This window comes from Eulemur rufifrons, chromosome 7 (genome assembly GCF_041146395.1).
Source record: "Eulemur rufifrons isolate Redbay chromosome 7, OSU_ERuf_1, whole genome shotgun sequence".
Lineage (NCBI taxonomy): Eukaryota > Metazoa > Chordata > Mammalia > Primates > Lemuridae > Eulemur > Eulemur rufifrons.
Window position 1 is genome coordinate 89,193,833 of NC_090989.1, and position 13,118 is coordinate 89,206,950.

Sequence of the window (13,118 nt, forward strand, 5' to 3'; positions counted from 1 at the left end):
TGCATATGTATTTACAACTGTTATAGCCTCTTGATGAATTATTCCCCTTATTATTATATAATGTCATTCTTTGTCTCTTTTTACAGTTTTTGACTTCAAGTCTATTTTGTCTGATGCTGTAAAGCTATCCTTGTTCTCTTTTGGTTTCTATTTGTGTGAATATCTTTTTCCATCCATTTACTTTCAGTCACATCCTTAAAAGTGATGTGACTCTCCTGTAAGTAGCATATAGTTGGGTCCTGGTTTTTTTATCCATTCAGTCACTGTATGTCTTTTTACTGGAGAATTTAATCCAAATAATTTTGTCCATTAATACAAATCCCCTAGAAATGAAAAAATATTTCAAACAAACTCAACCTTGTCTGAAATACTCACCAGCTTTTCAGACTTACTAGGAATGTACAAATGTCTCTATATATTTCTAAAAGCTGGCGTGTAAACTTCCACCAAGAAGCAAGTACACTGGACACACATTTAGTGCTGGGCAAACTGAGGGACAACGAAAGGATCTTACGGTTTAGAAAGAGGACCAGACTTCCAATGTTCACCTGGTATTTAGCCTTTTTAAGATTTTCCTCCTTCAATTTTCAAACTTTACAAGTAGACTTCAAGTGTCTTATTCATTGTACTTTTATTTAGTGACTAAGCTCCAGAAAACCAATTGTTTGCTTCTTTTACTTTTCCAGATTTATCACTGCTTTTGCTATTCCCTTTATCAGATTTTAAGCATATTTCTCTTGGCGAGTTACCCTTTTTAAAAAATTGTGGCATGTCAAAAGAGAAATATGGGAGAGATTTGGAAAATTGTGAACTCGGAAGTGATAGCCAAGAAGAAAGAACAACTTTCCACAGACTTCAACATCAGCCCTTTAGAGTCCCATTCAAGCAGCTGGGTGTACCTGGCTTCCCCCAAGCTCTGACTTGTCCATCTGTGCCAGTGCTCTAGAACAACTGGTCTTTTCATGATCCTCCAACTCCTTTTTTTCCAGAACTTTACTGTACTGCCCTTCTCCCGATTGTGTACTATCGAATTCCTAAAATAAATCCTTATTCCATATAAAAAAAAAAAAATTGTGGCATGTACCTTAGCAACTAGAGTTACAAACAGAGCTGGGCTAGAGTAACTAAGGAGGACAGAGCTGTAAGAAAATCCCTTGAGGTCCTGAGAGACCATTCCTTTCTTACTGCTCACTGTTCCAATGATGAGTCTAAATGAATGTTTTAAGATAAGCTTGTTGCCATGGTGATCGCCCCAACCCACATACAGCCAGCTATTCAAGAGTTCACAGTACACCGTGCCGCCTCTCCATAAATTATTTCTTAACATGTGGGAGGTCTCAGGAAAATAATTGTGTGTGTTTCTTTTTTCTTTTCCTTTAGAGACAGAGTGTTGTTCTGTCACCCAGGCTGGAGCACAGGTGGCACGATCACCGCTCACTGTAACCTCGAACTCCTGGGCTCAAGTGATCCTCCCACCTCGGCCTCCCAAAGTGCTGGGATTACAGGTGTGAGCCACTATGCCTGGCCCCGTATTTTTTTTTTTTTCTGTAAAGAGATCTTTTAATTGTGAATGTCCTTTACTTTCTTAATTTAGATTTCTTACATCTAAAACGCTCAAGTTGGGATTTTCTGGAACAAAGTGATTTGCAACCTCTGGGACCAGTATACCAGTTTTATAAAGCAGGTCACTCCACACTTGCCATCTGGGCTTTGGTTTCCCTATCTGTAATGTCACAGGTATACAATTTATTCTGACACTCTATGGTGGTGATAAGTTAATGTTGGGATACACTTCTTTTACTGATTCTTTTAGAGGTTATCAAAGGGTGAAATAGTGTAGCTGTCAAAGTTCTTTATTTCTTCTGTGCAACCCTGGGAACTGTGTCTGCTGTGACTTGGCCACTGGGAGACACTGGGCAGACTCTTCTCAGGCAAAAGAAATGGAATCAGAATCTTGGGTCTAAGTCCTTGCTCTAGGTTTGTGATCTCAGCAATTGACAGCTTGAAGCCTTAGTTTTCTCATTTTTAACATGTAGATAGTAATAGTACCTAATAAGTAACAGTATTCCAAGGGGGTCTGAGGATTAAATGAGGAAATGTATGTGAAGAATGCTTTGTGAAAGAAATATGCTGGAGAAAGTCTACTTTATTGAATTTAATCCTCCTAGTTTCACTGTCAGGTGAATATCATTACTTCCACTTTAGAGATGAAGAAACTAATGCTCAGAGAGTCTGTTATTTCTTAAAGTCTCTTAGCAAATAAGGGGAGTGGTGGACCCCAGATGAGACCCCTCTTCTAACTCAAACACTGACGCTCACCACTGGAATTGCCCCAGCTCTGCCTGCTCCATCCCCCGACCCCCATCCTCCAATTACAGTCCTCACTAATGACTGCAGGGTGACAGTGGGTCCATTTCTCTCGACCTCTGGCTTTGTCTTCCCACACAGCCCCTTTAACTCCCCGGCGTTTCTACTAAAGACCTTCCAGATGACCCCTGCTCCCTGCTGCTCCATAATGGAAAGTACTGCCTTTTCTTTTTCTTTCTTTTTTTTTTTTGAGTCAGAGTCTTGCTCTGTTGCCCAGGCTAGAGTGCCGTGGCATCAGCCTAGCTCACAGCAACCTCAAACTCCTGGGCTCAAGCGATCCTCCTGCCTCAGCCTCCCGAGTAGCTGGGACTACAGGCATGCGCCACCATGCCCGGCTAATTTTTCTATGTGTATATTTTTAGCTGTCCATATAATTTCTATTTTTAGTAGAGGCGGGGTCTCGCTCTTGCTCAGGCTGGTCTTGAACTCCTGAGCTCAAACAATCCGCCCGCCTCGGCCTCCCAGAGTGCTAGGATTACAGGCGTGAGCCACCGTGCCCGGCCTCCCTTTTCTTTATGATGTTTTGGAAAGTAGCTCCCCACTCGGTTTGTGCCAAGCAAAGACTCGGGCAGTGTCGTGGTGTGGCCTCTTAATTTCTATCATCAAACAATCACCTCACTGCAAGAAACCACTTAATAACCTATCTCTACAGATGCTTTAGAGACTTTTGGAAAATGGATAAAAATGCACATTTATACCTATTTAAATGATTTCTGTAGTTTACAGAATTTGCATGGCTACATCCCTTTAAAAAAGTTGGCCCTAAAGTATATTTAATTTCCCACAAATTCAACTCAGAGAATAAATAGAGACTTCATATATTAATTTTGATTGAACTCAATTTTAACTCCTTAGAGTTAAGATTTGGAAATGTATTTAAAAAGTAAAGGAATTCTACTTTTCTCATACCATTAGGCAAAAAGTTTAGTGAAGGAAATATGAATAACAATTTGAAGGGCATTTCCTTAATGACAAGTCCAATCAAAAGTTAGCTCTTAATTTATAAATAGTTTTCTTTTAATTATTGTTATTTTAATTGGCACAGCCCCCTCTTTCACAAGCATTGCCAGTACAATGTTAACGTTATCTTTTTTCATATCTGGGATAAATATACTGAGTATGGGATTGTGTTTTATTATTTCCATATCTTCATAACAACCAGCACAATGGCTTGAACAAGGCAGATGCTCAGTGAATGTCTCTAATTAGAACTCTCAGATACTCAGGGGTGGCTATTCTGACACCGCAATGTTTGAAAAGAGAGGCTAATTATCAGAAATAAGTAAATGTGAACAGTAAGCATTAAGACACACAAACAACTATAGGGACAACACAGGGAGTTTGGTTAGGAGCAGCCATCACTGCAAAAAATGGAATCATTAATTATGATTAAGTTGTTTTCAGTGTACTGACAGAAGATACGGAGTTTCTAATATATTTTACAAATATTCAACAATGCTTATTAAGCCTTTTGGATTCTTAGCCGAGCAAAAATAAAAACAATCCCAATAGCCCATTTGCTGAGGATAATCATGTCCTAAGGTTTGATAACTGATTTGCTTCTATGTAGGGGGAAAAAAAAAAAAAAAGTATAGTCACCATGGGATTGACGTTTTTCTTATAACTCCATATTCCTCATGATACCATTTCATAGCCTGGGAATACTGTATGTGTGTGTGTGTGTGTATATATATTTTCATTAAAAATATGTCTAAAGTCCAAGAACAGAGAAGACAATCCTAAAGTGGGGAGTGGAGAGGGAGAGTGTGAGAGAGTGTGTGTGTGTGTACGCGCGCTGGGGGTGGGGGGGCGAGGGGGAGGCAGGGAGGCTTGCTGCACAGATTTCAAGACATGGTACAAAGCTACAGTAATTAGTACAGTGTGACAGGGGCACAGAGATAGACATGCTGCCCGATGGCGCAGACAGAGAGTCAGGCACTGAGCATAAGGGAGGTGGCCACTGCCTAGATCTACAGCTGCTGCTGATCCAGGGTCTACAGACAGCCAAGAGCTTAGGCAGCCCCGAGGCAGGGGAACCTCTGGCTATAATGGGCAATGCAAAGAACATTGGATTTGGAGTCAGCGGGCTCTTGGTCGAATTCTGACCCTGACCTTGGGAGACTCATATAAGCTTTCTTTGTCTTAACAGCCTCACCTGTAGAAGGGGTATAACAAATTTCAGCTCTCAAAGCTGCTAGGAGGAGCAAATGATACAAAAGTTAAGAGTGCCTAGCACAGCATCTGGCCCACTGTAGGCACCCTGTTGGTGTTAGTTCCCTTTCTCTGGCCTTTTACAGTGTGCTCACCTAGTTAAGCTGTTTATATCCTATATTTTAGTAACTGCTCACAATATACTAAAAGTTTATTTCTCTTTTGATATTAAAAAGCTTACATGAAATATTTTCATTGTATTTAGTTTAAGGTATATTTAAATAGGTCTCAAAGAAAAAAAATATATGAATAGTTTTTAGGTGCTCCAAATGTTAAAACCTGCAAATACTCTTCTACAAATATTAATATGTAAGTGTGGGAACATGCATATTTTGTGGCTTGTCCATCTTGGGCCTGATTATAATGTCCTCACACCAGCAAATTCAATGTGGTGAAGCCTGTCATATCTCAAAGGAGAGAAGTGAAGATTTTTCCAGAGAAACACATTAAGGATTTTCAGGTTTAAAGGAAGTAAGGGGGATGGGCTTTAAAATGAAATTAAATATCTCTCTCATATTTTTAAAGAACTAAATGGCTGCATGTGGAATAAGCCAATAATATTTTATATAACTAAATGAAAATATATTAGTTGCGTTATTACACTTGTAAATCTATGCTATTAACTATAAACTGATGGGGATTTAAAACAAAAATAAGAGATTCAAAACCCCCAAATACCACTGAAAGGCCAAAATCACTGAAAATTAATTCACTGTCTTTGTAACACTTGCTCCTTGAAGGTACCATGCTTCCACAGAAGAGAAACCAACTCTCCCAAAATGAAGATAATACTGAGTCTCATCAGATTATTGGATAATATACAGCAACCTCTGAGGACAGTGCTTGGTATATAGTAAGCATCTGAGAAATAGCAATGAAATACTACATTACATGGAGTGCTATGCTGCACCTGCACTGTACTTTCCCTGGCCCCCTTGCAGGAGTCATATGTAACACTCCAGGACAAATGCTTGGTGCCAGGGAACCTTGGGGCCTCCAAATATAGGACTTGTGGCAATCAACTGAAGGAGCCCTGGCGATGCTGGCCTGGTGTCCAGGGCATGTCTATGGGCACTCAAAGCCCAGCAGTACTTAGGAACTAACGCTGTCACAAAAGCACAGAGTCGTCAGCATGCTGTGCAGCTGTGCTTCCACGGGGGTAGCTTTCCATGGAACTGTGCAGCTCCACACATCAGGGCAGCAGGCCATGCCTTGTATCCCTGTGTCTTCATTCATTTTGACAGGGGCACCATTACGGGCTTTTCTTCTTGCCTCAACCCAATTTAAAAGGCAGAGCTCCATTTAAGATTTTCTTTATTGAAGTAACCAATCATAATATTGTAATAAGTATAGAAGCAATATTATTTTTACAAAGACTATTTTTCTTCTTGATTTGACAGACGATATATTTTAAGTAATTTTGACATGTTGATTCCAAATGGGAGGATTTAAAGTAATACCCAGATAACTGAAATGAAGAATCTATAACCCTTAATTCAAAATACCATGCTGCATAGTTACAATCCTGTAAATACCAGAGAGCTTTTGGGGGAGGGTGGCTGACAGCAGCACATGCTGGGCTGCTGGAGGCTCCCTGCACCTCTTTACTACCATCACCCCTCCCAGGAACTGGAACGGGAGACAGAATCTCACCACGTTATCATCTACACAGCTCCTCCTCATGCCTGAACAGACCTGACGTTCACAGTAACAGTCTGAGTTAGAGGACTGCTATCTCCACTTTTACAAGGAGAGGGCTGAGGCTCGGCGAGGGGAATTAATTCCTCCAATACACATCACATGACTATGGGAGGCAGACTTGTCCTCATGTTCCCTCCCCACCCCCTCCCTCCCCAGGCTCAAGAGGGCATCTGCTAACCTGCAGGCCTCCTCTGTTGAGGGCATAATGCTGGGCAGGCAACTTTGTCCTTTAGCCAAAGACAATAGGCGAGGGTACTGCTACTGAGCCACTTCTTGGGAGTAGGCTTTTTTTACCAACAGGCCTACAAACTCTCAGAGTACTGACTATGCCAGCCATCCCGCACAATATAAAGCACCTAACAGTGTTCTCAATAAACTAGGGGTCCTATACCTAGACTCCATGAAACTGAATTTATTTTATATGAATTTTAAGTAGATACATATATGGGAATTTTTCTGGTGTAAGGGGTCATGGCCTTCAGGTACTTAAAGGGATCTGTGAACCTAAAAAAAAAATTAAGAATCAGTAAAATAAATGATAGCTTTTAAAGATCTCCATCTTGATCTATTTTTATTTGTTTTGAGTTCAGCCCTTTATTCATACAAAAATTTAAAAAAATGTGCTATCAGTCATAGCATCATTATTTAATTTCTGTATTAGGGAAATGAGTTGAAAGTCATTAAAAAATATGGAGGCTCTAGGCTACAAGACTTTAAAATACCTCATGATACTTTTTGTGATACCATAAGAGTTCATGTATATCTCAGTCCTATATTCTAAAAATGATACAAGATAAAAATATATTTATACAGAGATACCATCAAATTAAATGTGGAGCTCTATAGATTTTGATGCTCAATGTAACAAATCCGAGCACCAAGAATTTTAGTAATTTGTCACAAATTTTGAGTGCCAACAGGTATAATTTCTTGCAGTTTGCTGACTCTTCTCATCTTCAATGCTTACAGTTAGCATTTTTTGTAAGAGTTATTGCTATGTGAATAGATATATCAATGACTCATTTTGCCTTATTATGTATGTGATAAACTGGCTATGCTGTATCTTATGTAAAATAAAAACTCAGTCACATGCATACCGACATAATTTTCATCTGTTTCAAAAATGCTTTAAAATTAATCCTATTTGAAAAGACGTTTTAAGCTTCCTGAGAAAAACTTGTGCTTGGAATGTTTACTAAATGGCAGAAAAGCCAAACTGATACATGCATGCATTTTAATGCAGAGCAAAATTTTAGGAAAGGACTGGGTACTTTACATTAATAGATTGTTTAATAATTAAAATCAGCTGCTTATCCCACATCATCAAAACAGAACAAAAGAAAGCTAACCAGCTAGAACCAAGGCATAGTTAAAGTCAATGCTTCAAGCAAAACATCAGAAAAGGCCATGGTCCTTGTCATATGTTGACTGTAAAAATAAGCTTGAGGTAGAGAAGGACATTCTTGTATTACAGGTGGTTTTTTCACATAAGTTATAAATATCACTTCTAAATCCATTCTATGCTGAAGTTTACTCTTATCATCACTGCAGATATAAATAACCCTGTTACTCTGAAACTGCCTCTTTCATGCATGCAAGAAACATTTACTGAGTGCCTAACTATGTGCCAGTCCTGGAAACACAAAACTGAATAACAGAAGCCCACACATTAGTGGATCCTGTCTGATTAGTGCTATAATCGAGGTACACACAGTGCACCATAACAGTCGTAGCTCTGCTGTGGTGGATGCATAGCTACGACTACCTCTTGTTTTCTTTTGCTTTGCCTTTATGAATTCAAAGCCCAATGCCAGTTATCCCCGGACTATAATTATTTTAACCATTGCTCTGCACACATAAATAGATTTCATTCCCTAGCTCATGTCCAGAACAGGTGAATGAAGTACTCAAAACATCATGTTTAAGTTAATGCTTACTGAATAGGCAGAAGCCAAAAAAATAAATAAATAAATATATCCAGTACAAATTGTCCCTGACTCAACTGTGGCTTTTCATGTACCACAACTTGCTTTAATCATTTCTTGGTAAATGAGGAAATACATGGACATGTAAAGAATGCTAATCCCCATCTACTGAGCATGCCCTGCAGTACTGTGTTTTCACCTGTTTTCAACAAGAAATACTTGTTTATAGCTGTTTACAATAAGAAAAAATATTCTGCAGCATATAAGATTATACATATTAGTACTTATATGTCCGTGGGTCTAAATATATAACATTAAACAAACAACAGATTCAAAACAGCCCATCTGCCAATAAAATCTAAATTACTGAATAGATTCACCTATATTTTGGCAATGCCTGACATGTATAGATATTGAGCAAATAGTGCTGCTTTCTCAATGTGAAACAGCAGTCACTAAGCTTTGGGAAGCAGAACATTTCTCTAAGAAGAGATGGAAAAGCATGGTACATGGAATAAAAGCTTTTTAAAATACCATGACGAACATGCAATGAATGTACTGTTGGGAAATGATGTCAAATGATATGCTGTGAAATTTCTTAACACCTCATATTTTAACCATTTTTATATTGCTATGGAATGGAACAATGCCACTGGTGTTAAAGATAACCAAATCTATTGGGGAAAATTCTCTGCTATTTGAGCTAAAACCCTGAAATTAATCATATCTTTCTGATAAGATGAAACAATTACACATATGAAATTATTTACTCTGAAATGGGAAGTACTGTATAAAATGAGATTGAAAAGTGAAAATGTCTTTGTTCTTATTTAAGAGGATGATGGAAACTTTGGTGACATCATCCACTGATGTTAATCAATACTGGTAGATGTCACATTTAGGATAAAGTATTTGCAAAATGTGTTTTAAAAACTTCAGTCGTTTATCTGACGCTTCATATTAACAAAGTACAGCAAAATGTCGAAAATTTTCTTTGATTTTCTTACACATTCTATTTGCAAGTATTCTTTATTATATAAGAAACACCAACCAGCAATTTAACAAAAACTCCGAATCACATTATTTTCTATTTGTCTGGTGCATTTGGAGCCTTGAAGGCTGAATAAAGAAATCTTCACAAATTATGCTAATCTTCAACTTTGCGAGTTCAATATAAATGAATGTGCCTATTAAAAGTGCCGGTAAAGAATGGGCCCCTGCTTTCCCGATGGAATAAACAGCATTATATCCTGATTTCACAAAAACAGTTGTTAAGTGTCAGGGACCATTATGGAAACCTACAGAGTATTTGAATCCCTCAGAGCCGGTGATCTGATTCTTTTTTGGAAGAATTAAGAATCAATAAGGGATGTGAAAAATGATAAAACTAAATTCTTTACCTGGCTATATTCCAATTACATTCTCTCTTGCGTGGGTTTGTCATGTGATTTATATAGCCTTTCTACTCAAATTATGTCCATGGACCAGCAACATCAGTATCACCAGGGAGCCTAAATCCCTACCCAAGACCTACCGAATCAGAATCTACATTTTCACAGATTCCCAGGTGATTCCGATGACATTAAAGGGCGACAAGCATGACTTAGAGCTTCTGAATCACAGACCTCAAGGGCCTATGCATCATCTCCCTTAGCCTTCCATTACTTCCATACAAATGTAGGTAGGACGTAGGCTTCAGTAGTTAGGTCAATACTACTTCCCCTTCTACAGTAAAATCACTGGCACTTTAGTTTTTAATTACAACGACACTTGCAAACATCACTGCCAATGTTAAATACAAATAAACTATTTAAAACTCTTCACAAGACAAGCTTATGCTAGAGAGCTGAAAATTTAAGATGAATATTACCATATACAAAATGAAATATAAAAGTAGGGCCTATATACCATAGGTAGCAGGTACATGTTAGGCAGTTTCTGCTACTGATTTTAAGAAACACTTGTAGCTCACTGAATCATTCACGGCAATGGGCAGAGGCAAGGAGCAGCCTGGCTCAGCTGCACGCGTGCTGTGCACACTTGCTCTTACCTGTTTGTACTCGGATTCTCTTCCAACCAATACCTGCAGAACGTAGTTAACAGGGTCGCCTTTCATTGGTGGTACCGTCTCCCAAAAAATTTCACATGAATTTCCTTCTAACTGTGTTACTCTAGGTGCTGAAATACAAATTCACACATCCAAGCTTAAAATTGAAAGTATCATATTAACGGTCAATATTTTAGCCCCAACAGTGAGAACCCAGAGAGAGCGAGACTGAGCCTTTGTCTGCCCCGAGAAGGAGGTTTATTTTCGTAGCCTCTCATAAACCCTGCAGGGTGCCCTTTAGGCAGGGAGAAGTTACTCCAAGACTAGAAAGCCATTGATGAACAATCCTTTACTCAGTATCCCATTAGTAACAGCTTGGTCTGTATGGTATTTTTATTCTTTCCATGGCTATTGAGGGCACCTTCTACAGTTTAGGCTCTGTTCTAGGTATTCCCGGAGATGCCAAAATAGATAAGACAAGCCTTGTTTTCAAGGAACTTAAGATCTAGTTGAAGGAAGGGGAGAGCAAGGTACAAAATGTACAAAAATAAACATAAGACAGATTAAAACAGAAGGTACAAACAAAATGTTGGGGAGTTCTATGGGAGGGAAACGGCACATCTGGGTAAGGGTCTAGGGAAAGTTTGAGGAGCAGGTGACATCTGAGAAAAGTCCCAGAGAATGGGCAGCATTGGAAGCCTTTAAAAATTATATTGTGTTTATATTTTTAGACCATTTTTCACCTTCTAGAGTCATCATTCTCATTTAAAGCTAAATTAGTCTGTAGTAAAGCACTTAAAATATTACATATTTTTAAAAGATTTTCTCATAGCTTAAATCTTTGTAGCTTGATTCAACATCTGATTATTTTTCTACTTTGAAACTACAGTGTGTAACTCGTCTCTCTGAACCCCCTTAAACTTTAATCTCTAATTACAGGCAATTAATCCTTTAGAGGCAGTTGTATCTACTGGCAATTCTATATGATATTGTTTCAGGAAAATAAGGGTTTTCTTAAAAAAAAAAAAAAAAGGGGAGAGCCTATGTTAGAAGTACTTGGTCAAAACACCATGCAGTTTAGGAGAAAACTAAATAAGGAATCCTATCAGACTAAATAGTCCTCCAGTTAAGACAACAATTTCCTGAATCTAAGACAAAAACAACCTGATCGTATGTTAGAGTGAGGAAACTGCACTTGTGATTAAAAAAATGTAGTGTATACATGTACACCACGGAGTACTACTCAGCCATAAAAATGAATGAAATAATGTCTTTTGCAACAACTTGGATGGAACTGGAGACCATTATCCTAAGCGAAGTATCTCAGGAATGAAAAAACAAACACCACACGTACTCTCTAATAATTGGGAGCTAATTGATGGGCACACATGGGCACAAAGAGATGTAAAGGTTATTGGAAATCAAGAAAGGGGGAGGGGGCAAGGAGCAAAAACTTACCTATTGGGTACAACGAACACTGTTTGGGTGATGGGCACACTAACAGCCTCAACTTAAGGATTATGAAAGGTATCCATGTCACATAAATATTTGTACTCCCTTAATATTTTGAAATAAAAAAATACATTTAATAAAAGGAAAAAGAAACTGTCCTTTTGAAGCAAAAGTACCATGAAATGCCAGCACTACTAATGTGCTGTTCTACTTTCCATAAAATGAATTCCCACCAAGAATTCCTTTGAGAGCAAACTTAGCTCCTCAATACCAGGAAGAAAGACCCTTGAAGTTTGCTAACTGGTAAATGAGGCAACCCTTCCTTGGCACCAACATGCCAATCAGCCACAGCAGGCTCAGGAATCTTTTCTGTTATAGCTGAAAGGCGACGCTGCACCAAAGGGCCAGAACATTTACTGCCAAAGTGACCCAGCAAGGTGTGTGTAAATGTACACACATTTATACTAGTTTCCTAGTCACATAACGAAGGTATGCCAAACAGCCTGCAAGGCAGGCAAGCGGGGGAAGGTACTGACCATAAACTAGCCCTGGAAGGAGCTATGGGAACCTTCAGAGAATCTGAGCCAAACCCTGACCCAGGTCCTGGCGGGTTCCTGACTCTGTGCCCTGGTGGTAGCTGACACATCTGCATGCGGAAGCAGTGAGTCAAACAGCCTTGCTCCTGGGCCAAACACATACAGCACCTTTCCTACAGGTTGTACTCACCCCTCATCTGTCAGCCTCAGGGTCATTTTGAGCAACTGCTAGGTAAAGCCACTTGTGCTGCCTGCCCCCTAAAGACAAGCAGCAGGGACCTCCACAGGAACCACGATCTGGGCAAGATGGGGCATGGACTCCTGAGAGGGCTGGGGGGGGCGGCCGAACATTCTTTAGCGCCTGTTGCTGTTTGTCCTGCTTTGCAGGTCTGCTGCAGCCAGGCCTAACTCTGTGGCTAGAAATAGGGGCCGAGGGCTCAGCAGGCCTGGTAGAATGGAGGTCGGGGCAAAGTGGCCTTTGTTTACTCTCCTTGAGAGATACCAGAGAAGGTGTAGATATCAGGGGTCTCAGGCATTGCAGAAGTCATGAGACCCCTGATATCCAAACCTTCTCTCGTATCTCTCAAGGAGAGTGAACAAGGGGGAAAGGCTGCTGAAGTTGCCTGAGTCAGCACCAAAGTCATCCAAAGATGAACGCCAACCTCTGCTTCTCAGAATGACTTTGGGAGAGGCAGAGTCTCAAACCTTCCTTGATAAACTGTCTTAAGGGTGGTAACACCAGGAATTTGACCCTCATTTCTAACTATGATTTGTAATAAACACTTATGTGTACTTGAGAAAAGTCATTATCATAGGCCCTTTCAAGGCCTCTCATTTTCCCTAGACAACCCACTGCCCAACTTTCTTTTGTAGAATGTC

General features: G+C 39.5%; 1 protein-coding gene across 3 annotated transcripts in view; it reads right to left on the bottom strand.

Annotated features, from left to right (window-relative positions):
* FNDC3B (fibronectin type III domain containing 3B) overlaps positions 1-13,118 on the bottom strand; it is a 329,585-nt gene that overhangs the window by 7,353 nt on the left and 309,114 nt on the right. For all 3 annotated transcript variants that reach the window (XM_069475276.1, XM_069475277.1, XM_069475278.1), the window contains exon 25: positions 10,255-10,382. In XM_069475276.1, the coding sequence (XP_069331377.1) occupies positions 10,255-10,382 (128 nt within the window). The remainder of the gene's footprint in view (positions 1-10,254; positions 10,383-13,118) is intronic.